General features: G+C 33.1%; 1 protein-coding gene across 8 annotated transcripts in view; it reads right to left on the bottom strand.

The window, feature by feature from the left end:
- Positions 1 to 568: 568 nt before the first annotated feature.
- The window catches only part of LOC144970255 (forkhead-associated domain-containing protein 1-like), a 48691-nt gene continuing 22198 nt past the window's right edge, over positions 569 to 27061 (bottom strand). For all 8 annotated transcript variants that reach the window (XM_078909706.1, XM_078909707.1, XM_078909700.1 and 5 more), the window contains 19 exons: positions 24767 to 24838; positions 24233 to 24445; positions 22579 to 22818; positions 21928 to 22126; positions 18957 to 19145; positions 18227 to 18354; positions 17248 to 17397; positions 16005 to 16161; positions 14713 to 14815; positions 14072 to 14338; positions 13552 to 13684; positions 11518 to 11656; positions 10638 to 10867; positions 9989 to 10209; positions 2655 to 2706; positions 1990 to 2103; positions 1640 to 1726; positions 1035 to 1175; positions 569 to 901 (listed from right to left, as the gene is read on the bottom strand). In XM_078909706.1, the coding sequence (XP_078765832.1) occupies positions 866 to 901; positions 1035 to 1175; positions 1640 to 1726; positions 1990 to 2103; positions 2655 to 2706; positions 9989 to 10209; positions 10638 to 10867; positions 11518 to 11656; positions 13552 to 13684; positions 14072 to 14338; positions 14713 to 14815; positions 16005 to 16161; positions 17248 to 17397; positions 18227 to 18354; positions 18957 to 19145; positions 21928 to 22126; positions 22579 to 22818; positions 24233 to 24445; positions 24767 to 24838 (2871 nt within the window). In that variant the 3' untranslated portion in view covers positions 569 to 865. The remainder of the gene's footprint in view (positions 902 to 1034; positions 1176 to 1639; positions 1727 to 1989; positions 2104 to 2654; positions 2707 to 9988; positions 10210 to 10637; positions 10868 to 11517; positions 11657 to 13551; positions 13685 to 14071; positions 14339 to 14712; positions 14816 to 16004; positions 16162 to 17247; positions 17398 to 18226; positions 18355 to 18956; positions 19146 to 21927; positions 22127 to 22578; positions 22819 to 24232; positions 24446 to 24766; positions 24839 to 27061) is intronic.

Raw genomic sequence — 27061 nt, 5'->3', positions numbered from 1 at the left:
AGACAAACAAAGGAGACTAACTGATTAATGATATCTTGATGATCAAAAGATTCCAAATTGAAGATATAGGTACTGTCCTTGGGGACAAATATATTTTATAATTACACATCCTAAGGAATGAAAATACATTTACAAAATAAGTAATTGTCACAAAAATAGCATCTTTACAAGAAGTTATCACATGAAACCGAACTGGAATTAATAAATGAATTGTACATTGAAACATTGAAAATATAAATGAATAAGAATTTGACTAACATGAAATTGTAATATATGAGATCACCGTCACCAGGAATTTATTCTGCTGGTATATGATTGTATTATATTTTATGTCTACATGTAAGACTACAATTTATAAAATGCTCTTTGTTTAGACAATGTACTTGACTTAACTGGGGATTTGAAACATAATCCAATGATCATTAATTTTAAGTTTTCGCAAATGAAATGTTTAGTACAACAATGTTTTTTATTTTTTACAACGAATTCACTGAAAATGAGGAGGTATACTTTTGATTCTTAAAAAAGGCAACCATTCTCACAGTAATGAAAACAAAATTAAGGCACATTTTTCTTTCTTCTATGGTATGTAGATTTATCAAATTATTAGACATCATTAATTCAATTAAGAAAAATTAATATACAAAAATAAATTGTTCCATAAAGAAATATAACCAACATCGGAAAATGCTTTGTTTTACAAAAATAAAGCTACATTAGGATATAATGAACTAAATATGAAGTAGTTTTTGTAAGATGTAAATAACATTGTCGCATTTCTTGAATCGAAACTTTTTCCTTTGAAGTAATAATATGATAAAAAACAGCTTATAGAAAATGTACTGGCATATGTTGATGTCTTTCTCTATTCAACAACCTCTCCAATCTGTCTTTCAATTCCCTGCAAGTAAGAGAGGGGGGGGGGGGGGGAAGAAAAAACAAATTAGTTTAATGATGATGACTTTCATAATGATAGTGATGATGAAAAAGATGATGTTGGTGGTGATTAATGATAGCGCGATAGGGATATTTACCATGTTTGTCTCTATAGATCGGAGTCGTTTCTGCTTTTCAAACAATTGTTGCTCTGTGGAACACAGATCTGACTTCAGGGTTTTTATTTCATAGTTCTTTCGTCGCATTAAGTCCTTTTGTTGCCGTTTTTTCACCACATCCTGAATTGGATTACAAAAAGATGAAATTTTACAATCTGATCATTACTATGACTAATATTTTTTTTTAAATCTCAATTATTATTATTATTATTATTATTATTATTATTATTATTATTATTATATTATTATTATTATTATTATTATTATTATTATTATTATTATTATTATTATTATTATTATTATTATTATTATTATTATTGTCAATGGTGTTATTATCTCCACATTGCTTTTATTCTTTAAAAAAACTATAAATCATTTTAATGTTTTTTTTAATGCTAGATGGAATATCCACACAATGAAACATATTTTTCTTCATTCATTTTTGCAAAGTTTAATTTCCAAAGGGTCATTTCATCATTTATTGCTCTTTGGAATATTTACAATGTATACATCAATTGCTTCTTTCAGATTGGTTTTAAAAAAAATTTTTTTTTTTTTAAAACATACAATTCAAAGTAACTTACTCTTGGATCCTCTATAGGACAGTGAGGACTCCTACTCTTAGCATGGCCATTGGCCAGGTGGGCTTTCTCGTTTTCAAGGTGAAAGGTCTGAAAATGATATGTATTCAATGACTTAAAAAGATATAAATTGTATAGTGAGATGTGGCAACGAAGCATTGAGGGTAATTGATTTTATGAGTCTTTTGATTGCAATTATGTTTAATGACACACTTTATACGTCCAGGAACTGGGCCCAGTGATTTTAAAAAGCAAACCCTTGCTTGATGAACAAATATTTTTTAATGAAGTATAACGATTTATACTTTTATAACGAATTGTTTTTTGATGACTGTAAAAGCAAACAAACTGACCTTTTTGGTTTTGATGGCAGTATTCAGTCTCTTCTCCTGGTTGAGCCTGTCCCTGGTTCTATTCAGAGATTCTCTCAAGTATTGTGATTCCTCTGCTCGACTTCTAACGTCATTCTGGAGTTTTTAAACAAAATAATGAATTTAAGATTGTTTTCCATTTATTGTAGTTAAAACTTAGACTAAATAGTTTGTAAAAAGAAAAGAGTACACATGATACAAAATTTTTTTTCAAAAATTGTTGCGGCACTTGCTATCGGCAAAGCAACATGTAAATCTAAAAAGATTTGGGGTAGACTTAAATATCCAAGACAATACAACGCTTTTTTGAATTTTTTTTTTTTTCCACACAGTCTCACTTATTTCATTTTGATTAAAAATGCTTTAATTCTTTGAAATTTTGTTAAGTAGGAACAGAAATGTGTTCAAGGGGGAAAATTGATTCGGGAAGATTCAAAGGCAGTGAAAATCTTAGGGCTTTAAATTAAATCTAAGAAGAAAGTTTTTGGTGGAAATTCTTTCAGCAAGAATAATAATATTTTTTTAAACCCCCCACCCCCAAAACAACAAAAGCCGGTAAGATCTTCAGCTGAAATGATTTTAATATTTCTTTCATTTGAGACATTTAATGACTTTTTTTTTAAAAAGCTATTGGTATAAGTTCTTACCGCCAGGGTTTCTACTTGCTTGGATTTCATGTCAGCCAATTCTTGGGATTGCCTGTTGACAAATGATTATTGTTTAATTCAAAGGAAGATTGAGCTTTTATAACATCATCAACAATGTCATAACCATCTTCTTCCTCATCATCATCATCCTCACCATTACCATCGTAACAATCGCTACCACCACCACTTTCACCACAACAATTAACATCATCATCATCATCATTGTCACAGTAAAGATTGTTCACAATTATCTTATTAAATTTTATTTTATTAAGAACTGAATTCATCTCACTCCAGTTATATTTCGGTAGGCTTAGATAAACTTTAACTTCTAATATTAGATCGTCTTTCCTTTTATAGCCTTCCCTCGAATTAATTTCTAATTAGTGAATACTTTTCGTTCTACATTCTGTCACGTAGCCACTTATTATAAAAGCTGATAGGTCTAACATTTGACACTCACTTTCTCTCCACAATCTATGCCGGACGGCCAGTCACTCTATTCCTATATATATATTGTAAGATTTTTATCTTTTGGGACTTTGTAGATATTATATCTACACCATTAAGACGCCGGAGCTTTTAACTTTGATTGTATAATCTTCAAGGATCAAACCCAAGCCCGCTGTACTACGCTATAACCTCTTACCAATTGCCTGGAAGTGGAATTTTACGAGTCCAATCCTATTATCAGAGGAATAGATCATCCAAGCCCATCAACTGCCTGGAAACGTAAACTTACGAACCTGAGATATTATCATAAGTTACGTAAAATATTCATATCTCTATTTGTAACTGCCACGATCACTGTTTATCTCTTTTAATTAAATTTCCTCATTATTTTTATTTCATTTTAAACAGATCGTTAATTGTTTTTCATTTATAGTAACTAGTAAATTCTGGGGCCTCATTCTACATATATCTTTATGCATAGTCGAGTAGCTCTTTACTCACTTGAGACCATGACATTTTGGAGGGGACACATATAAAGAATTGAATTTATTTAGTTACATATATCTATTTCATCTAACTTTAAAGTTTAAATTGTAAAACTCTTAATTGCCCCACTTGATCATATTTTAATTGAACTCCCTATTTACAGGATTAATTTTTTTTTTCTTTTTTATTTCTTCATTTAAATGAAATAGCAATTTATCCATTCATTCTTTCATTCAAATTGAATAGCATTTTATTGATTCATTCCTTCATCCATTTATTCATTTATAAATCATTCATTCATTCATTGTTCATTCATTTATTTATTCATTCATTCATTCATCCATTCATTCGTTTATTCACTCATTTATCCAATCATTCATACATTAATTCCTCCCTTCATTCTTTCATTCATACATTATCCATTCATTCATTCATCTATTCACTCAGTTTTTCATTCATTCATTCATTCCTTGTCCATTTTGTTATTACATCACTCATTTCATTTTGTTTTTGCCTCATTCATGAATTGTTTTCAATATGTTTACATTCCATAACGATTCATTCACCTATCATCCAATCACTCAGTGTTGTGAACACATTTTGTAACTATTGTAAATCTTACGATATTTTATTGTTTTGTATTTCAGACATCACTGTTAAACACTCTTCAATGCCTAATTACAATTGTTGAACAACCATTGAACAAGAGAGAGGTCCCAGCCACGAACTGAGTTGGTAAATATATCCTTCATTATTCTCTTTTACATGAGTTGGGCATCACATAGTAACTATAGACATCGTGATTTGTTTTGCATAGTGATTTGTTTTAAATGCATTTTTGGCATACTACTGTTACCGAAAACCACTTATATATTATGTTCTGAAAAGTGAGTCTTTAAAAACTTAATAATAATAAAAGGAGTCTACTAGCCGTCGTGTTATATTTAGTGATAGATAACTTGGGATTATTTTGGCATCCTATTATTGTTATCACACTCTAGTATATTAGCGTCATTGCGAATAATTGTACACAAACTAACGACGAGTCACACACATTGGTGATACATTTTTCGTAGTAACATAGTTTGGAGTACACGCGATTGACACATTGTTATTGACACAAGTCATAATAACTCCGCATTATATTGACACATTGCTTTATAAGATATAACGATAAAAGGCATCAAATTCAACATACATAATAAGTTGAAATAAGAGAGAGAGAGATTTCTAAAAATAGAACAGTTCATTCCAGTAAGTGTAAATAAATAAAACAGTCAGTAACAGTATCCTGTCAATATAATATATATAAAATATCGTAACTAATTTATTGCAACATGGAAGCATATAAAAGATACTTAAGTCTCGCAAAGGACTTAGAAATACCCCAGGAAAGAATATTTTCATGGTGCGAAGAGAAAGTAAAAGAAGAAAAAGAACATGAAGAAAGAATTCGTAGAGAAGAAAATGAAGAAAGAATTCGTAGAGAAGAAAAAGAACACGAAGAAAGAATACGTAGAGAAGAACGAGAAGAAAGAGTCCAAGAAAGGGAACTAAAAAGACAAATAGCTTTAGCAGAAGAAGAAACCAAAAGGACCCAAATGATGCTGGAAATTGAAAAAACAAAAACCGGTCATGAAAGAAAACATAATAATAGTGATGAATTTTTCGTGAAACTTCCACGCATGCCAACATACGATGAACGCTCAGACTGTCTAGAATCCTTCTTACACCGATTCGAAGTTCAGGCTAAAGGTTATCGTTGGCCAGAAAGCAAATGGGCCACAGCCTTGATTAACTGCTTATCTGGAGAACCGCTAAAAGTTTTCTATACCTTAACAACTGAAGATGCAGATGATTATGGTAAAATTAAAGACGCTCTACTAAAAAGATTTAGATTAACGGAAGATGGTTACCAGGAAAGGTTTCACACTGCAAAACCGGAAAGTGGAGAAGACTTTAATACATTCGTGAACCGAATTACTCAATTTCTAAATCGGTGGCTTGAGTTGGCAAACGTAAAACAAGACGACTTCGCAGGCCTTTACTATCTCACGCTGAAGAATCGAATCTATCAAGCTTGCAACCTAGATTTAGTCGCATTCTTTAAAGAGAGCAAGCCAGAAAACTTGGACAAATTAAAAATCTACGCAGAAAACTTTAACAGCGCACATCCATTGACACCCCTTAGCAGAACATTGAAGGAACCATACTACGCTGCCGCTGCTCAGAGTCCAGGTACACCTAAAGTTCAGTACTCAAATAGAACGAGCCGATCAATCACTCGGAACACGCAAGTGAAACAAGATGATCATAGTACCAAACCATGGAACAAACAGTTCAATAGAGACCATAGCCGACCCTATCAAAACAAAACAAGAAATAGCACTGACAATAATACTGAGTATAAGAAAACCAACAAACCTATAATTAAATGTCAATATTGTGGAATGAAAGGCCACACAGCAGACAAATGTTACAAAATCGTGGGATATCCAAAAGAAACTGCAAATGCATCACTCCAAACAAGTGTAAATAATCAGACACGAGTAATGTCAGGAGAAAATATAAATGTGTATTGCGTGAAAGGTATGTCACTTTTAACACAAACTCACAAATCAGGATCGCTATTTTTTTGTGAAGGCAAAGCTAATGGAACTGATTGCAAAATATTGAGAGACACAGGATGCAGTACAGTAGGAATAAAAGCATCTTTGATCAATGACGAAGACAAAACTGGAAAAACGGTACAATGCATCACATTCAGTGGCACAGTCGAAACCTTTGAAACAGCTAATGTGTACATAGAAACCCCATACTATACAGGTATAGTGGAATGCTGTATACTTCCCAACCCCGTCGCTGATGTTATTGTTGGCAATATAAAAGGTCTTAAAGACAACCCAACAGATGTAAAAGAATGGTCATTAACCCAAGAAACAGCTTGTCTAGCAGAAACAAGAAAGATGACTAAGACAACAGAGAAGCCAATGACCATTTCTCTAGAACCACAACAATTTGACAGGAACACGTTCATCGAAGAACAGAAAAAGGACCCGACTTTAACTTCATATTTCAATATCGCAAACAAAGGGACGAAATCAAAAGTTGAATACATCATTGAAAAAGATATTCTGTTCAGGTTACATAGGAAAAGAAACAAAATAGCTAAACAACTGGTCACGCCGAGTATTTACAGAAACAAAATCCTTGGAATAGCGCACGATTCAATAACTTCTGGACATCTTGGGAGCTCTTCCACATTGAAGAGAATATCCGAGAATTTCACATGGCCTGGAATTACTAAAGACGTCCGAGAATATGCGAAATCGTGTGACACATGCCAAAGAAGAGTCGCAAAAGGCAGAATACCGAGATTACCATTAGAGACAACCCCAGTTATTGAAAAAGTTTTTCAAAAAGTTGCAATTGACATTATAGGCCCTTTAACAAAATCAGATAGAAACCATACACACATACTAACACTAGTCGATTACGCAACCAGGTGGCCAGAAGCGATAGCATTGAAATCAACTACATCGGATCACATAGCTGAAGCATTGATGACAATTTTTACTAGAATAGGCATACCAAATGAGATACTGTCGGACAATGGACCCCAATTTACATCACATATGATGCATGAAACCATGAAACTCATGGAATCCAACACTCATTCACAACTCCCTACCACCCCCAAGCAAATGGTCTTTGTGAAAGATTTAATGGCACTCTAAAGAATATGTTAAGAAAAGTGTCAGCAGAAAAACCAGATGATTGGGACAGATACTTACCAGCAATCCTATTTGCATATAGAGAAATACCCCAAGAATCTACAGGCTACTCCCCATTTGAGTTGATGTATGGACGATCACCTCGCGGCCCGATCAATATAGTAGCCGACATTTGTAAAGGGAATGAGGAGGACAATAACGAAATTATGTTTGCTTACGAATATGTAAGAAACCTGAAAGACAGAATAGAGGACACGTGTAAGCTAGCACAGGAATCCGTCACTAAAAAAGCAGAGAAATACAAGGAATACTCCGATCGAAAAAGCAAGTCAAGAAAATTTGAGATTGGTGACAAAGTACTAATACTCTTACCCGATGACTCGAGTAAACTTTTAGCTACATGGAAAGGACCATTCAAAATAACAGCAGTAAAATCTAATGTTAATTACGAGATTAAAATTAACAACACAACAAAGACATTCCATGCAAATATGCTAAAAAAATATTTTGATAGAGACACAGTGTCGCAACCTATGTTTACTAATATCGAAGCTTCAAATGCAGGATTAATCATACCGTTGGTCATGGGACACAGACACCCGAGACAGAAAAACAAACAAAAATCGCACAATTGCAACCACCTAAGACAAAAAAAGAAGTACGCAAAGTACTTGGGCTCCTAAATTTTTACAGGAAATACATTTACAACTTCGCACACATCGCGACAACCGCTAACAAATCTGACAAAGAATGGGTCACCGAACAAAATTGTTTGGACAGAAGTGTGTCAGAATAGCTTTAACCAATTAAAGGCATTACTCTGTTCAGAACCAATTCTTAAATTACCCGACATGTCAAAAGAATTTGTTGTAAGAACTGACGCGTCTGATAAGGGCATCGCAGGTGTACTATTACAGGAGCATGAGAGAACTCTAATGCCTTGCTTATATGCAAGCAGAAAATTATTGGTCAGAGAATCACGATACTCTGTAATAGAGCGTGAAGGACTGGCCATCGTCTTTGCTTTAAAGACATTCAGCAGATATCTACTGCTAAAAGAGTTTGTGGTCGAAACGGACCATAAACCACTCACGTACATAAGAAATAACAAAATGAATAATAGTAGAGTACTAAGGTGGAGTCTATTTTTGCAAAATTACACTTTCAGTATCTCTCACATACCAGGCTGTGAAAATATTCACGCCGACCTACTTTCTCGATTAGTGTAAACACGTGAGAAGGGTATAACTTAACCTCTCATGCATACTGTTAGTTACCTCGAAAATTATGCCAAATCAGGACGCACAATTTCGATAATTTTATTTGTAAACATGATGACCCAACTTAATGTAACATTGAGTATTGTTTGGATATATATACCATACCCATTCATGATTTGGGAAATCTTATCTTTATCTATTATTGTTATGAATTTTCACTCAACTATGATTAATAATTGAAATGTCAATATTTCATTTACATTTTCATTCATTTCATTCAGTAAATTACCTTCATATCATCGACTTTAATCATGCTTCATTGCCATCACTATTGTTTATCAAAATGATTTGTAATCACATTGCCATCATGTTGTTCATCACAATGATTTGTAATCACAATCTTTCATTGTTATGTCACCCATTCATATACCTACGTTAGTATAAACATTTCCATATCTAGTTAATAAATAATTTAATTGTAGCACAAATCATAACAATGGATTAATGCTAGAGTATCATGATAGTAAATTTACTTCCGTTTGTAAAATCTATCTTTCCCATAATGGTTAAAGAGTATATTTTAAACGTGGGTGGGGGTGTCACAGTAAAGATTGTTCACAATTATCTTATTAAATTTTATTTTATTAAGAACTGAATTCATCTCACTCCAGTTATATTTCGGTAGGCTTAGATAAACTTTACCTTCTAATATTAGATCGTCTTTCCTTTTATAGCCTTCCCTCGAATTAATTTCTAATTAGTGAATACTTTTCGTTCTACATTCTGTCACGTAGCCACTTATTATAAAAGCTGATAGGTCTAACATTTGACACTCACTTTCTCTCCACAATCTATGCCGGACGGCCAGTCACTCTATTCCTATATATATATTGTAAGATTTTTATCTTTTGGGACTTTGTAGATATTATATCTACACCATTAAGACGCCGGAGCTTTTAACTTTGATTGTATAATCTTCAAGGATCAAACCCAAGCCCGCTGTACTACGCTATAACCTCTTACCAATTGCCTGGAAGTGGAATTTTACGAGTCCAATCCTATTATCAGAGGAATAGATCATCCAAGCCCATCAACTGCCTGGAAACGTAAACTTACGAACCTGAGATATTATCATAAGTTACGTAAAATATTCATATCTCTATTTGTAACTGCCACGATCACTGTTTATCTCTTTTAATTAAATTTCCTCATTATTTTTATTTCATTTTAAACAGATCGTTAATTGTTTTTCATTTATAGTAACTAGTAAATTCTGGGGCCTCATTCTACATATATCTTTATGCATAGTCGAGTAGCTCTTTACTCACTTGAGACCATGACAATCATCATCATCTAGGACGCCACCACTCAAGTTTTTTATTGTTTGGTTTGCAATTCTTTCCACACATTACCCTTACTCTTATTACTTTTGTCTTCTCACCTCAATTTAGATAGATCATCCTCATATCCCATTAAGAGCTCATCTTTCCTAGAAATCCTTTCCTTTAGAACTTGAATACGATTGGCCAGGAGCTGACAGGCCATCTCTCTCATCTCTATGAGGGCTTCCCTTTCATCTTTGGGAATATGGGCCATGGGTCTTAAGCCCTCAATCTCTTCCAGATCGAGAGAGGCAGCCATCGCTCTCAGTAATGTTAAGAACTGTAAATGAGTGATAATATAATGTAAGTAACGGAAATACCACGAAATTCATATCTTTTCGTGCTTAACATCATTATGAAATAACAATACCAAACTGAAAGGTACCTGGTAATTTTTTAACAATTATTTTATTTTTCTAAAGAAATAAAACATGTAAAATATGTTTAAACAAATAATTTTTTAATTCAACATAAGTTGTGTTTTTTTTTTCTCTGTAAATAACATTGAAATGAAAGGCTACATCTTTATTTAATACACAGCAAAAATCACCATCAAAATTATTTGACAATTTTGAAAATAACTTTGTTTGAAAATGGATGATTGACCGAATGTGATAAATGAACATTTATTACTAATCTTCCTTCTTTAAACATTTCTCTAAAACAAAGAATGTGTAAATAGCATTGGTAAAGGAATGAAGAACTTACTGTTGCCTCGCTGGCTTCCAGTGCATCCATGGTCTCCCTGTGTGCACTCCTTTCCATGTCAGCCTCCACATTGCTGGGCATAATCAAGCCTCGTGTTTTCCCAATCTCACGATCTAGGGAGGTGGCACTTTGAATCACTTTGTCCTCCGCCAAGGCCTGGTTCACCCTCATCTCAGCCAGTTCTTTTTTTAGTAAAACCACTTCTTGTAACGCTTGATCTTGGGTAGGCACTAAATGACAGTTGGTCGATTGGTGTGGGAGAGGGAATGACAAATATTTAATATACATATACTATATTTAATCCTAGTTATTTTAAAACATTTTTTTAAATTTCATGTACCTTACTATTTCAAAATCTCATTTTTCAAATTTCATCAGTACCAGCATAACTTAATAGATCATCCACATTTGTAACGTTTAATTTCTTTAAATTCTCATGTCACCTATTATTGTAAAGCGCCATTGAACAAGTTAGGTGGAGATTGGCTATAATAATAATAATAATTCTTCTGATTATTATTGTTTTATTTATTTTTTAATCTTTAATGATAAGTTTAAAGTTTAAGATATAGGAAATAAAAACATTCGATTTGTAAATATAATAAGTATGTTAAGAATTGTACATATGTTATATTTTGATAGCTCTGTGAAATGAAGTCTACTTGAATTTTTGCTCTGAAAAGTAATGAATGTATATCATTTCTTTCAAAACAATTTGTCTCCATTCGAATGTAATAAGTCAGCACAATGAGATTAAATCCACTTTTTATTAGAAATGCTGGTCAAAATCTTGAAATAAAAACCCTATTATATGTTGCATAATCTTGTTAAGTCTTTTAAAAGTAACATTAATCCAAAGAATTACTAGTGGTTTACTTACATGGAGGTCTTGATGTTTCCAAACTTTTAACTTTGTTTCTCAATTCTGCCAAGGCCTCTCGTTGCCGGTTTATGATTTGACCATGCCTCTCCCCTCGGCATTGGGCTCCAAGACTGGTTAATTCTGAGGTGATACGACCCTGTAAGAAAAATTAAAGATCATTTTTATCTTTTGATTTGAATGTACACAATCTTTCTAGCCTGAAGAAATTCCATTTCTGACAACTGAAATGAACAAAGACCTCACTCTTCTGCTTCTATCAGAAAACCATATTGCCCTATAAATTACCTTGAATGTATTGAAAAGGGAAAAATTCTTTAAAGTAAACCATATAGAACTACAGAGCAGCACGGAAATCTCGAAGTTGGAACAGAGCCTGTTTGTTTGAGATAACTGTTTTTTCAAGATTTCCTTGTTGGGTATTTTACAAAGAATATGAAGAAGAATGTGAGCGAGGGGGAGGGGGGGGGGGGGGGGGGCAGTAAACCGTGGTTTGTCTTGGTGAGGTCCCATTATATTGAGGTGTAGCGTTCCGTGCTTCTTGTTTCATTCAATAACCGGTGGAATAATGTTCCCCTTTACTTATGCTATAATAAGACAAAGTCAGCATATCCCATTGTTGATTACACACTTGGCAAGCGACGCCTTTAACCTTCAAATCTGGTTTCTAATCCAGACCTGCCTAGTACTACGAAAAATCGTAGAATTACGAAATTTTGGCTCCAATTTCAAAACTTCATGAACATTTCTGAGTCATTAAAACTTATTGAAAATGAAGGTGACGCCAGACTACATGATTATAAGGATGTTTTTGAGTTACATAATCATTGTTAGTACAAAGTGTTGATCTGTAAAGTTAAATATGGCGACTACAATTTTTATTTCCTAAATATTACGAATTTTTAGATTTTCAAGTAGGCAGGTCTGACCTAATCCCAACCACTTCTTACTTATCTCTCTTATGCCTCTCTTCTCACCTCACCCCTGATCACTTCTTTGATGCAATAACAGTAACAGCCTCAGGGCATCATTGCCTTGCTAGCCCCTGCTGGTACCAGTACACATTAGAGTGAGGCATTGCGTACATCAGACACTGGTCAGCCATTCCTTTGCACCCCCCACCCCCTCTCTTACACACACACACAACTACATATACTCCACACAGTACGCATGCTTAATGCATAAACTAATATATTTAAGGCCACATCGAGAGACAATGGCAGTTCTCGTTTCCATTCAATACAAACATAATACTAAAGAATTTTATCAACAAATGCGAAAGTTAAGGTCCATTTTGTTCAAGCTTTCTGTGTTTGCCTCCGATAGTGTTCGAGATTTTCGTGTTGCCAGTACAGTTGAAATAGAGTAAATAAAATGGGTAATTTACACGTGTTCGAGATTTTCGGGCTGTACTGTAAGTGGTAAAGATACTTATTGAAATGATAAGGAAAAGTTGAGCTTTTATATAACACAATATCCACTGAACATGCTCAAAGCGCTTTCCCTGACCAACAGCAACACATAATGTAAAAAATGAGACATGACGTCTGTTAGGCGATAATGCAATTTTTTTTCCGACAGAGACACCAGTGTTAACGGCCAGGTACTCATTTTATACCAGAGTATGGTGAGAGAATGTGAGTAAATAGTCTTTTCCAAGGACTCAACTATGCGCCGAGCGAGGCTTAAACCCAAGATCCAAAAGTGAGTGTCATACAACATGACCAAATAGTCGCACAAGGAACCTTGAAATTAACATGATTGTGCTAAAGGGCAAAATTATGGTGTTAAAATGAGACTTGTTTATTTTCAAAGACCCTAGTGCCAAGTTCAGTACAATGCTAGGTTACATCAGAACTTAATTGCTTGTTTATTGGAGGGAAGAATTGATTGTCACACATTGACGAATATATAAGAATTGTACTAAAGAGCATGTTATGGAATGGCACTTCACAAAAAGTACTGTGGGATAACTAGTCAGCATTATACCAAAACATCTTTGCTTTTTTTTTTCCCTCTATAATGAATATCTACCTCTTGGTCAATGAGATCCAGCTGCTTTTTCTGCTCCTCTTTTTCCCTTGCGAGTTCTTCCTCCAAGAGAGATAATCGCGTACTCTTTTCTTCCAGTGACTCTTTCATCTTCAGACTTAGTTTCTTTTCTTTGCTGAAATGCAAAAAGTGATGAAGAAGTGACATTGGACTCCAATTTGAAATTATCAAGAAGTGGTGTATTTTCTTCTTGATGCAAAATTGACAATAACTTATAGCCAGGACATAAGTACGAGATCTTTAACATGATAGAAGACAAGAGAGACATGTGGTTTTACAATAAAACCAAATATAAATGTCATATTAAAACCTCAAAATGTTTGTTGCAACAATTTATTGAAAAAAAACCCAATGTAACTGTCTCTGAATTCTTGTACTTTTACATTATATCAACCACCATTTCTTGCTACCATCACCATCACCATCACCACCACCACCACAATCATAATAATCATCACCATCATCAACACTTCATTATTCCCAAAGCCACTTATGTACTTACTTAAGCTGCTCTTCCAATTTTTTAATCTCCTCCTTCTGTCCATCAATTATAGAGGATAACTTGACCATCTGCTGACGTAACTCTGTCATCTCCAGGCTTCTCTGGTTCAACAGATCCCTATTTCTTTCCATTTCCTGTTTCTGAGCCTCGCTCATTTCCCCTGAAATATCAGAGAGGCGAGCAGATGCCCCCGACAAATCTCTTCTCAATCCCATTATGACGTCTTGTGAATCTCTAACTTCTTTCTTCAAAACTGTGTTTTCTTGCCTGAAATGAGATATGATCTATGATTATGATAGAAATAGGATAACCACTTAATGACATTTTTTTAAAAACAGAACAACAAAAACCCTTTATTTTATAAAAAAAACTGTTGATGCTTATTTACTGCACGATAAATAATAGGCTACATTTCAACTCTAAAAAAAAAAAAGAATTCAACATCCCTCCTAAAAAAAAACCCCAAAAAACCAGTAAAAACAATTTCAAAAACTCGGGTATTAAAAATCTTTTAGAACCAACTCATGCAAACAATTAAACTCACGCACACACACACACACACACACACACAAAATGACTGATTCTTCAATCCCATGTCAAGGAACATGATACAAGGTACACAGCCATCATAGGACACACACCTGAGAGCATTGACGACGTGTTCCAGGGCTGCTAATTCCTCACGAGGACGTTGAACGACAACTTTTGGTTTTGGAGGGGGAGCTGGTTTGGCAGACTTTAACCCTATGGATAAAAAATAAACGAATATGTGCATATAGCATAGTTACCTGGATGACATCATACTTGAGACACTTCACAACGCTATTCTACACTTTTTCTTTAACAGGCAACAGAGAATCATATTTATTTCATGCACTACAGTTTATTTCATTTAGTGATAGTACATTGAAATGATGCAATTACAGTATTTGTCCATAATCTTGCAACTGACACTGACCAGCGGGTGGTTGGATGGGAGCATCACCCTTGAATCATATACCTATGATGTTCGCATGGGTGTACGATCCGATAGTGATGTCGTTTCTTCTTCTCTTTACTAGCCTATCCTGCTTCTTTGGTTTGTGATTGTATTTTTGACAGGGGATATTTTTTTTTCTGCCTGTTTGTTCTTGGTTATTTATAATTTAGCTTATGATATCTTTAGGTTATGATTTTGATTTACATTTGTACTATTTTTGTTAGATTGCTTGTTTTTTTTGTTTCAGCGGTCTCTCATATAACCTCAATTGTGTTGGAAGAGACCTAAAGCAACAAACAAACAAAAGACACTGACCCCAATATTACATCAATACCGGGTGATGACCACTAAAAAGAAAGTAAACAGTGAGTTTTGTTCACTGGAACAACCAATGAGACCATTTGTTTGAGCTTTACTAGCAAAAACTCACTTTTTACCTTCTTTCAGATATCATCAGCTAGTATTGTGTTGCATTTTAAAGAAATCGTCAAGCGATAAATTTACAAAGGCTTGTGGTCAGGTAAATCACACCTGAATCATATCATGGTGAAGTGAGCAAGTGGTCATTAACTTCTGCCGAATGAATCCTAAAAATCAGGAAATGTTTGATCTCTTTCAAATTGGTTGAAACGTGAATTTGCCACAATGATGCAATTACAGCACAAAGTTTTGTGACCAATTGTGAGTAGTCTTTAAAAAATAACATGCTGTTTATTATTCTGTTATTTGAAGTAAATATCAATAAGAAAAGGAAAGAAATAAAATAGGTAAAAATAAGAGTATATGAAAAAAAAATTTTTTTAATCCAGAAAACCGGATGTATTTTGGTCACTGAACTTCAAGCGTAGCAAATTTTAAAAAGAAAAGAAAAGAAAGAAATATGTGGCATACAATTGAACTATACAACGCATTTTTCACATAGATCTATACTGGAAATAAAAATGAGATTCGCACTTTTGGTTTCCTCCAGGGACTCTTTGTTTTTCTTGACAAGTTTCTGAATCCTCTCCTCCAAGGTGCAGATGGTGACTGAGTGTTGCCTTATTTGCTCTTTGTATGACTCAAGATCCAATGTGTATTGTTTAGTCAGTTCTTCTCTCTCAACGCCGAACTGTAAAGTAATAAGGATGATGATGATTGCAACAATAACAGTAACAGCAATTATAACAATGGTGATGATAATAATAGTAATAATAATAATAATAATAATAATAATAATAAAAACCACGATTATTAATCATATTCTACTATTAATATAATCGACATTTCGCCAATTCAGCGATGCCACAACCCAATATGTACACAGACATGAGAAATAAAGAACATACCACACATTCAGTTTTATTTAAATATTAATTTAAAAAATAATAATTTATCTTTTTGACAATCAGAGTGAATTATCAAAATGTATTTTGGATAGAGAGTTTTATGTGATATATGCATAATGAATGGGAGAGTACTCATCTAATTAAAGTTTACTTCTTGACAGGGGTATATCTTTGTCATTTTTTTTTCCGAGTTTGTTCATCTTGTAACCTTAAGGACCTCTTCATTCATTAAAATATTGCGTTTAGTTTATATATTCATGAAATGGATTTGAAGGTCAGATCTTTAGTGTTAACCACGTATCACTATTTAATATAGAATTAACATTAGAATTTTGTAAAAGCTTGCTCAATGTAACCTACATTAATGCTGGAAAATATTTCTAGCTAATGGTCAGTGGCATAGTAACCCGAGAAATAATAATATAAATAGTTATAACACAGAGAATAATCTTAATTACGGGATGTTGTATGCCCTAAATTGGCATTTTATTTGTTGCTGTATTGCTTGGTTTCCAAAGAATTTCAAAAGGAGAAAAATCCTTTAGAGCCATAAGAACCATGATACCAGTGTCATCCTGAAAAATGTAGCATTAAATAGACGTCAGTCATTTCTTGTTATCCTTTAGATTTGGTTTTAGTCCGACCAAAGTACATCCCATCAGAACTAACAGTCCAGGCTACACAACCATTGCTCAACTATAAGGACCCCTTAGATAAGTCTGTTTTATATAAATGTGGTCACTGGATCTGACTTGTTTTTATTCTTTCAAACAATGCTCAATAAATATCTATTTTTTAAAACCTTTGTGGGTTTTTGCTTATGAGTTAAAAAAGAAAATATTTATGTAAATTCCCAAAATAATTCATACCTTGTCTAGATCCTCAGCTCGGGCAAGTTCTAGAGTTTCCAGTTGGGACCTTAGTTCTTTCTCTGATGCCTTCATTGTTTCCAGAGCTGCCAAAGTGTCCTTTGCCTCATCAAGTCTAATCTGGTCTTCCTGCTTACGTTCCTCAAGTGACTGGTGATTTTTTTAAAAATTAAGAATTGAGCTTTTATATAGCACAATATCAATGTGCTCAAAGCGCTTTACAAGGGTCCCTGACCAACAGCAACACGTAATATGTAGTATGAGACAAAACGCCTGTTAGGTGATATTACAATTTTTTTTTGTGTGACAGAGACAATGCTGTTAACGGCCAGGTACTCATTTTACACTTGAGTACGTGAGAGAATGTGAGTAAAGAGCCCTCTCCAAGGACTCAACTATGTGTCGAGCGAGGCTCGAACCCAGGACCTTCCGATCTGAAAGCGAGTGTCATACCACAAGACCACATAGCCGCACAAGAGGTCAAAAGGGATAAAATTACAGCATTTCAATAATTTGGACAGGCTTTACACATCAATCCACATATTATATTTACTAAGAACTCAACTTCTGAGTTCCCAACAAGAGGACAAATTATACATTTTAGATAAGCATAAATATTGCACCAACCTGTGTTTTACAATAAAATACCCATATTTGTCATGTGTTGTGGAACTGAATAAATATGATTTTATTTTTTACCATGGCATAGATTAACAATCGTTATGAATCTGACTTCATTTTAATACATATTGATTTTTACATGAAATATTTGAATTCATGCTCTACCGCTTTAACTTTAGCAATTATCTATACCATTTATAAGAAAATTACCCAATTACTTATTAGACACCAACATATATATATAATTTGTGATGATATTTCAAGTTTTCATAAAAATTGTGATATGACTTTTTACATTATTAACCTTTACAATAAGTCAAGAATTCATGATTTCACCAACGAATAATGAATGACAAACCTCTCGTAACTGTGTTATCACATGCTCAAGCTCTTCAATCTTTCTTTTTTCGATATCCACGCAACTTTCTCTCTTCTCGTTTTCAGCAGCTCGGATCTCGTCAATTGCAACGTTCAGTTTGGTCTCTCCTTTGACAAGAAAGGAAAGACAATATACATATTAATACAACATCAACGATTTATATCAACATTTGAATGATATATGCAGAATGCATAAATAACAATAGCAGAATGCCACTGACCAGCGTATTTCACAACTGAAAACTGAACAGATGAGAGCATAAATAAAGAAAATCAAAAACACAGGTAAAATGTAATCATAATATAAAACATTCGAATTGCCAAAAGCGAAATTTGACATGAAAAGAACAGGTGTTTAAAAAAAAAATTATTAATACTAATAATAATATTATTAATTATAATGATGATGATGATGATTATGATGATGATGATGATGATGATGATGATAATAATAGTAATCATTTTTTTAAAACATTAAAAAAAAAATAACAACAACAATATTAATAATAATAATAATAATAATAATAATAATAATAATAATAATATAATAATAATAATAATAATAATAATAATAATAATAATAATAATAATAATAATGCACAGAGAGTGAAAAGATTTCTTATCTTAAAAGTGATGATCATTGATATATTAATCAAATGAAAATAAAACTATAAAATGAAGGGAAAAAATATAAAACATTTTTATATCACCTTCTAGATTCGCCTTTTCCACAGCATCCTTCATCTTGCTCTCCATTTCTGACTTAATTAGGTCAATCCTATGTTCCATCTCTTCTTTATGGCTCTTTTCCATTTCCTTGATGCGAGTTGCCAACTTGTCTTTCTCCGAAATTGAAAAGTTCCAATCGGCAAAGAGGGTCTCCATGTGTTTACTGGGAGCTGTAAAGTATAATATAGAGCAAGACGGTCACTTTATTATTTTTTTAAAAATTGGGATATCCGAGATTTAAATTCTATTAACAAATCTTTTGCACCACATTGAATGAAATTTAGACAGTTGCGCATCGGGGCTCTAACGGGGCCGATTAGAGATAGACGACGATTGGGATTGTTTGGAAGCTTTAACCCTTTGCCCACTAGTCATTATGACATCCGAAATGCTATCGCCTTCTACATCTACGCCAGAACAGAAATAGAGGGTGGAGCCTACCATGATATAACATTTTATGGAGCCCTAATTTCGTCATATCAGTTCTGTCCACTGACAGGTGGGTGGGTATCGCTTTCCAGAACTTGTGTCCTTATATGAAATTCTGAGTTTTTGACCAATCAACGATTGCTCTTTTGATAGCTCGCTTGTCAAAATGAGTCAGCTCAACCCTTGATTTATGTACAGGCATCACAGGCGGTATATGTTGTGTAACTTCAAAGACCACGTTTGACCGAAAGCGATGAATGGAAGCCCTACTGTGGCGTGGAGAACGAGGTCTTGTATGTATAGTTACGTCATATCTCAACGCTCGTGAATTCTTAGTACGGCTGGACTCACAATCAAAACACGAAATATGTGTTTTAAACTCTTGAATCAATCGAGTTACATCAGTGCGTTTGTCTCATTGAGAAATGAAAAACGATATATAAATCAAGAACATCGACCGGAAAACAAGGAAATTATCATAAAATTATAAAATTTGAGAAAGCTGTTTTCAAAATCAAATCTATTACAAAAAAGGTTATTTCTAGACCGATTTTTATGAGACAAAGACAATTTTTCTCCACTTTTCAAGCTGATTCCAACAATGAGGTTTTCAAATTTATCGCGATAAGATTATTTGTCATTATTTTTTTTTATACCCAATTGACTGCTCAGGAAATGAATACGTAATCCTTGGCGGCTAGCGAGTAGGTGTTAAATTTTGCTTACCCTTTCCCACGTAGACGCACGCACACACACACACACACACACACACAGACTTATCGTCGTCTAGCATCCTATCGTTCGGCTCGACGATTAAAAGGGGTTCGTATCGTCGCTAAAATAATTACAAAATACATATATTTAAAATATATTTATGGTAATGTGAATTAAATATTTTAATGCTCTAATATATCAAGAATGATCATTATTATGATTTATTACGGTGTGAATTGAATTTGACTTTTAAAACTGAAGTTTAATCTGACACCCTACTCACTGTTATCATTCGAGTCTAAGTTGTAATAAGGCAACTTTGGCCAGAAGTGAAAGACATACATTGTGTGTTCAGTTTGTGTGTGTGTGTGTGTGTGTATGTGTGTGCGTCTGCGTGGGAAAGGGTAAGCAAAATTTAACACCTACTCGCTAGCCGCCAAGGATTACGTATTCATTCCTGAGCAGTCAATTGGGTATTAAAAAAAATAATGACAAATAATCTTATCGCGATAAATTTGAAAACCTCATTGTTGGAATCAGCTTGAAAAGTGGAGAAAAATTGTCTTTGTCTCATAAAAATCGGTCGAGAAATAACCTTTTTTGTAATATATTTGATTTTGAAAATAGCTTTCTCAAATTTTATAATTTTATGATAATTTCCTTATTTTCCGGTCGATGTTCTTGATTTATATATCGTTTTTCATTTCTCAATGAGACGAACGCACTGATGTAATTCGATTGATTCAAGAGTTTAAAACACAGATTTCGAGTTTTGATTGTGAGTCCAGCCCTACTAAGAATTCACGAGCGTTGAGATATGACGTAACTATACATACAAGACCTCGTTCTCCACGCCACAGTCGGGCTTCCATTCATCGCTTTCGGTCAACCGTGGTCTTTGAAGTTACACAACATATACCGCATGTGATGCCTTTACATAAATCAAGGGCTGAGCTGACTCAAGTTGACAAGCGAGCTATCAAAAGAGCAATCCGTTGATTGGTCAAAAACTCAGGATTTCATATAAGGACATAAGTTCTTGAAAGCGATATCCACCCACCTGTCAGTGGACAGAACTGATATGATGAAATTAGGGATCCATAAAATGTTATATCATTGTAGGCTCCACCCTCTATTTCTATTCTGGCGTAGATGTAGAAGGCGATAGCATTTCGGATGTCATAATGACTAGTGGGCAAAGGGTTAAAGCTTCCAAACAATCCCAATCGTCGTCTATCTCTAACGGGACCCGTTGGCGCAAACTCAGTATTATCTACTCGAGAAAAGTAAAACATTAAAACTCCAAATTGAAAAATATAACATTTTGGGAATAAACTCTTCTGTAGGCCAACAGTTTAATATCCAAGTTAAAACAATGATACGTGAATAATTTGACTGACAATAACTTTGAACAACATTGATCTTTTTCTTCAAATCGAACACATATTATTAAGTTTTTGTACCACGAATCATGTCATTTGAAATATATGACCTAAGCTAGATATCTTTATAGATATCATTTTCTAATGGTTTCAAATATAACTATGAGATTGAATAATGCAGTTTTACTTATATTTACACAAGTTATTCATGCCAGTTGGTGGCCGATATTCTTTTTTTTTTTTTACTGGCACATATGCAACTGCAACCATGGCTAGAGATGTTTGTCTTCATGAAGAATTGTGTCTATCATATAATTGAAGTAATGGAGACAGGCACCAACTTAAAAATAGAAAACAAAAGCAACAAAACCAAAATCATAACCAACAACAACAACAACAATATTGAAACGCAATGGCTGCCACCTACCATCATTTGAAATCTTGACATTGACGCCATACTTCTCTAGACAATTCTCCGTCTCTGTCTCCCATTTGAGTTCGTCATCCAACATCTCCAGAACAAAGTCTCGGATCCAGTGCAGGTTTTCATCTGTCGTCAAAGACTTTATAAGGCTCATTTCTTTCTTGATGGATGAGCACAAGAAGCCGTTTTCTTTTAGTCTTGTCTGTAGAAAAAATAGTTAAGGTTTGATCAAATGAGAACACTTTGAAAAGCTAGTGTAAAAAATCCACTAAGAGCATTACTCGTCTGACATTCAACAACATAATGAAAACAGTAAAAACAGTATAAATTAAAATTTCTGCGATGGGCAAGATGTTCTGTACAGAGCACTAAATTTTCAGTAGGATGAAAAACGTAATAAAAAAATATAATAAAAAGTAAACTTCTAACATTGAAATTAATCAACATATTTCTTTACAGTTGATGAGGATGACGCTGATGATGATGATGATGATGATGATGATGATGATGATGATGATGATGATACATCATTATCATCCTCATTGTCATCATGATGATGATGATGATGATGATGATGACAATGAGGGTGATAATGATGTTGAGGATGATGATTTTTTTAAATGATGATGATGATGAACGATAACTACAACTCACAAGACTGCTATCAAGACCCTCCTTTAATTTAAGAGCATGCCCGATCAATTCCTCCTTCCCAGAGCAGGCTTTCTTCACCTCTTCCTCTAGTTCCTTCACCTTAGCAATCAGAGTTGCTCGTTCATCTATCAATTTTTTCAGGGCTGCTAATAGTTCATCATCATTAATTTCCTTGTCAGGGACTGGACTGCCCGGGGTTGAGAAAGTGAACTGAATTACCCTGCTCCTAAATCTCTCAATCTGGTGGAAAATAACAATAGCATTGACTTAAACATAAATTTCTGTAACTTATTTATAAGAATAAAATCTATTATTTCATGAATTAGAATTTATTTGTGACTATGTGGTCTAATGGTATGACACTCGCTTTCGGATCAGAAGGTCCTGGGTTTGAGCCTCGCTCAACTCATAGTTGAGTCCTTGGAGAAAGCTCTTTACTCACATTCTCTCACCGTACTCAGGTGTAAAATGAGTACCTGGCCATTAACAGCGTTGTCTCTGTCCAAAAAAATTGTAATATCGCCTAACAGGCATCATGTCCCGTCCTACATGTTAAATGTTGCTGTTGGCCGGGGACCCCTTGTAAAGCGCTTTGAGCATGTTTAATGGATATAGTGCTATATAAGAGCTCAATTTTTTTTATCATTTTTTAATTTGAGCACGGTTCCTAATAGGAAAGGCATGACATACATAACTCTATTGTAAACCTGTCATGTGTAGTAACGATTGTATCATATTTGGTTTAAGTCAGTGTCTGAACGATCAGGAAGTAATGGATACAAGTCCTGATAGTGATAGTGATACCAAATCATTTCTCAGTAGCCAACCTACCAAAAAGCTTTATTCAGCAAGAGCTTATTTCCAGGGTTGGCACTTTAACTTTAAAAATGAAATGCAAAGTGTTATTATCATCATTATAATTATTACTATTATTATTATCATCATTATTATTATTATGATTATGATGATGATGATGATTATTATTATTATTATTATTATTATTATTATTATTATTATTTTATTATTATTAATATTGTTTTGTTATTATTTATTATTATATATTATTATTATTATTATTATTATTATTATTATTATTATTATTATTATTGTTATTATTATTATTAATATTGTTGTTATTATTATTATTATTATTATTATTATTATTATTATTATTATTATTATTATTATTATTATTATTATTATTAATATTGTTGTTGTTATTCTTCTTCTTCTTCTTCTTCTTCTTCTTCTTTCTTCTTCTTCTTCTTCTTCTTCTTCTTCTTCTTCTTCTTCTTCTTCTTCTTCTTCTTCTTCTTCCTCTTCTTCTTCTTCTTCTTCTTCTTCTTATTATTATTATTATTATTATTATTATTGGTTGTAGTAGTAGTAGTAGTAGTAGTAGTAGTAGTAGTAGTAGTAGTAGTAGTAGTAGTAGTAGTAGTACTGGTAGAAGTAGCAGTATCATTTTAAATTGAAAGTACATAATTTCATTTAAAGACTGAATTTAAAGGGAATGTCCATTCTTATGCTAAAAGAGGTTAAAAATGCATAAAAAAATTGTTTTTTACACGTTGCAATTCAATGAAATATTAATATGTTTGATGTTTTCCGCAGTCTTCCAAACAAAAATTCAATGAATAAAAAAATATCTCACTCTTTTCTGACATTGTTCCAAATCAACACGAACAACCCGTTCTGATCTTGAGAGATCCATGACCTGAGTCTTAGATGACTCAAGTTCTGTCTGGACTTTACGTTGATTTTCTTTCTCATCAGATACCTGGGTTTTGGCCTTCTCAAGCTCTCCTCTCAATTCAGTTATTAGATCAAGTTGTTCCTGAACTTTGTTTTCAGTCGCTTTAAATTTCTGAAAGAAGGGAGAACGATTAAATTTAAGTAAGCACCGTCAGTATTGTTTGAAATTAAACTGTTTAATGATTAAATTAAAAAGAAAGAACAGTAAAGTATCAGAGAATACAATTTTTAGATTCAAATGCTGTCGTAATTCCTGGCATCTTCGACATCAACGATTTTTATATTGCATGCTTTTTGTTCTTCATAATTCATGAAAAAAATAAATGAATAAATAAAAAGAACATCAATCAATCAATCAATCAATAAATAGGTAAATCTAAAGAGACAACAGTAAATATCTATAATTATTTTTACAGAATAAAATTTGACTGACTTGTCGGAGTGTGGTCAGTTCTTTTTCTCTTGCATTATTTTCTTCAATTTGCTTTGGTGACTCTTTTCCTTTCTGGAAATGAAAAATATAAAGTGTGAATTGTAAATGGAATCATTGTATTTAAAATACATTAATCATACACTGAATGCTAACGTTTTTTTTTTACATCATTAAAAAAACCCATTACACAATGGTGGTAAACAATTAAAAGAGTAATGGATGAGGTAAACAACATCATTATACATTTTATTTCAAGAGGGCGGAGGCGGGGGGAGGGAAGAAGTCCTCTGAGTGGTATAGCACTCCCATCACAACCAAATAGAATATAATCAATCCCAGTTGGAATAGACTAGGGTCCTATTCAAAGGGAAGCAAGCAATTGCTACTGTCCATTTGATGCTGTCGAGACGGGATAAAGTCCGGCTCCATGGGTCTTGTGGCTCCAAGAGACTACTTGTGGTTTGGAAAAAACAGTTTTTCTTTAAGACAAAAAACTAGGCGTACAGTTAACATTCACATCTGCACACTACTGGCTTATATTTGGCTAATCACAATTAGGAATTTAAAATAAAACATTATTCAGCAGTATAAGAGAAATAAATATTGACATCTTACGGCATTCAGTTCATTCAAATAATCTTTAAAATTAAAATTAGAATTAATCACAAAGCATCTATCTCAGTCAAAATATAACAGACCACATGAACAATGATCACAATTTTCCTGCACAATAATAAGACACTACTCTTGTGTTCTAAATTGTTTCACGTATGAGTGTTACCAATGATGTGCTATGATAATGAGCTTGTTTGGAAATCTAAACACAAGAGTAAAAAATACAAAACAACTATATTGCTCTTCTTAACAACTAACAGGGTAAAAAACATTGACATGTCATACGATGTCACCAAATCCGTATTTCCTACAAACATTTTTTAGTTTGACTTTTTTATTACAAATTGTAGATTATTCATTTTCAAACAATCAAAATACAAATCCACAGATTTATACAATTCATTCATAAAGGATGTCTTTAAAAAGCAACCAATTTAGTTTTTTTGCTGATAATCTAAATAATTATTCTAGGAGCAAAACAGAAAACGATCTAAATAGTTAGGCTGTCGAATAGTGATGAATTTTTGTAAATAAATAAAAATATATATAATCAATTCAATTAAGTACCAACTAATGGTCTGCATTACAAACAGGATGAGATGATGATGATGATGATGATGATGATGATGATGATGATGATGATGATGATGATAGTGATAGTGATGATAATGGTGGTGGTTCTGATGGTGGTGATGATGATGATGATAATTTTAATATTTTACAAAAATATAAAAATGTAGGTTACTACAAAAACAACATAGGCTTCTATAAAATCATCAGTCTGATATCAAATATTCTATAAGAGAGATAAATTGATAAAAGGAATGCAAAAGGTTATCACAGCACTGAGAAGGCAGTTTTGTAGAAACTTTGATTCAATCTAATGCAATATGTATATATTAATGTGGTCAAAATTATTGAATAATGCTATCTCTCATTCAAGACTTGAGTAAAAAGAAAGTTTTTCCTTAACTATTAAAAATAAAGCAAAATAAAAAAAAACAAAACAAAAAACAAAAAAAAAACATCATCTACAATTATTCATATTTATGTGTACATAAAATGATACAGAACACTCTGAGAAATAGCTACTATCTGCTTGGTGTTAAATGAAATTAAACACTTCTTAAATAAATAAACTTTTATGTTTCATTTTAATGACATAAACAAACAAAATGAAAACTGCTTAACATAAGGATTAACATTGATGTAAAAAAATGAGATTATGGTCAAATTATGTTAGTGGGTTAAGGTTCTTGAATGTTTTCAGTCCTAAGCCAAATTAAGAACCTAAGTCAAACATAACCATATCTTCCCACCAATCACGTATTCATCAAATCAAGTCTTCAGGAAAATATTTACAAATACAAAGTTCAGATCAAAAGCATATAATCTTGAACAAAAAACCCCAAAAAACAGACAAAAACAACAAAAAAGAAAGAAAAAGAAAAAAAAAACAGAATTATACAATCCTTCCAATCATAACTGCAACAATCCACTCGCTAAGAATGAAAAAAACAAATTCCTCATCAAAATTGTTGACGCCAAATAAATTCCCTAAAAAGAAATCACATTGACAAATCCCTGGAAACCGATTCTCTCTATATATAATATAAGCGTTAGGGCCAGCATGGATAAAAACATAAGGATTTATCATTTTTCTGTGAATGATGTAAATAA

Source organism: Berghia stephanieae, chromosome 4, assembly GCF_034508935.2.
Source record: "Berghia stephanieae isolate SIO BIC M18660-M18661 chromosome 4, UCSD_Bste_1.3, whole genome shotgun sequence".
Classification (NCBI taxonomy): domain Eukaryota; kingdom Metazoa; phylum Mollusca; class Gastropoda; order Nudibranchia; family Aeolidiidae; genus Berghia; species Berghia stephanieae.
This window is presented reverse-complemented; position numbering and strand designations above follow the sequence as displayed.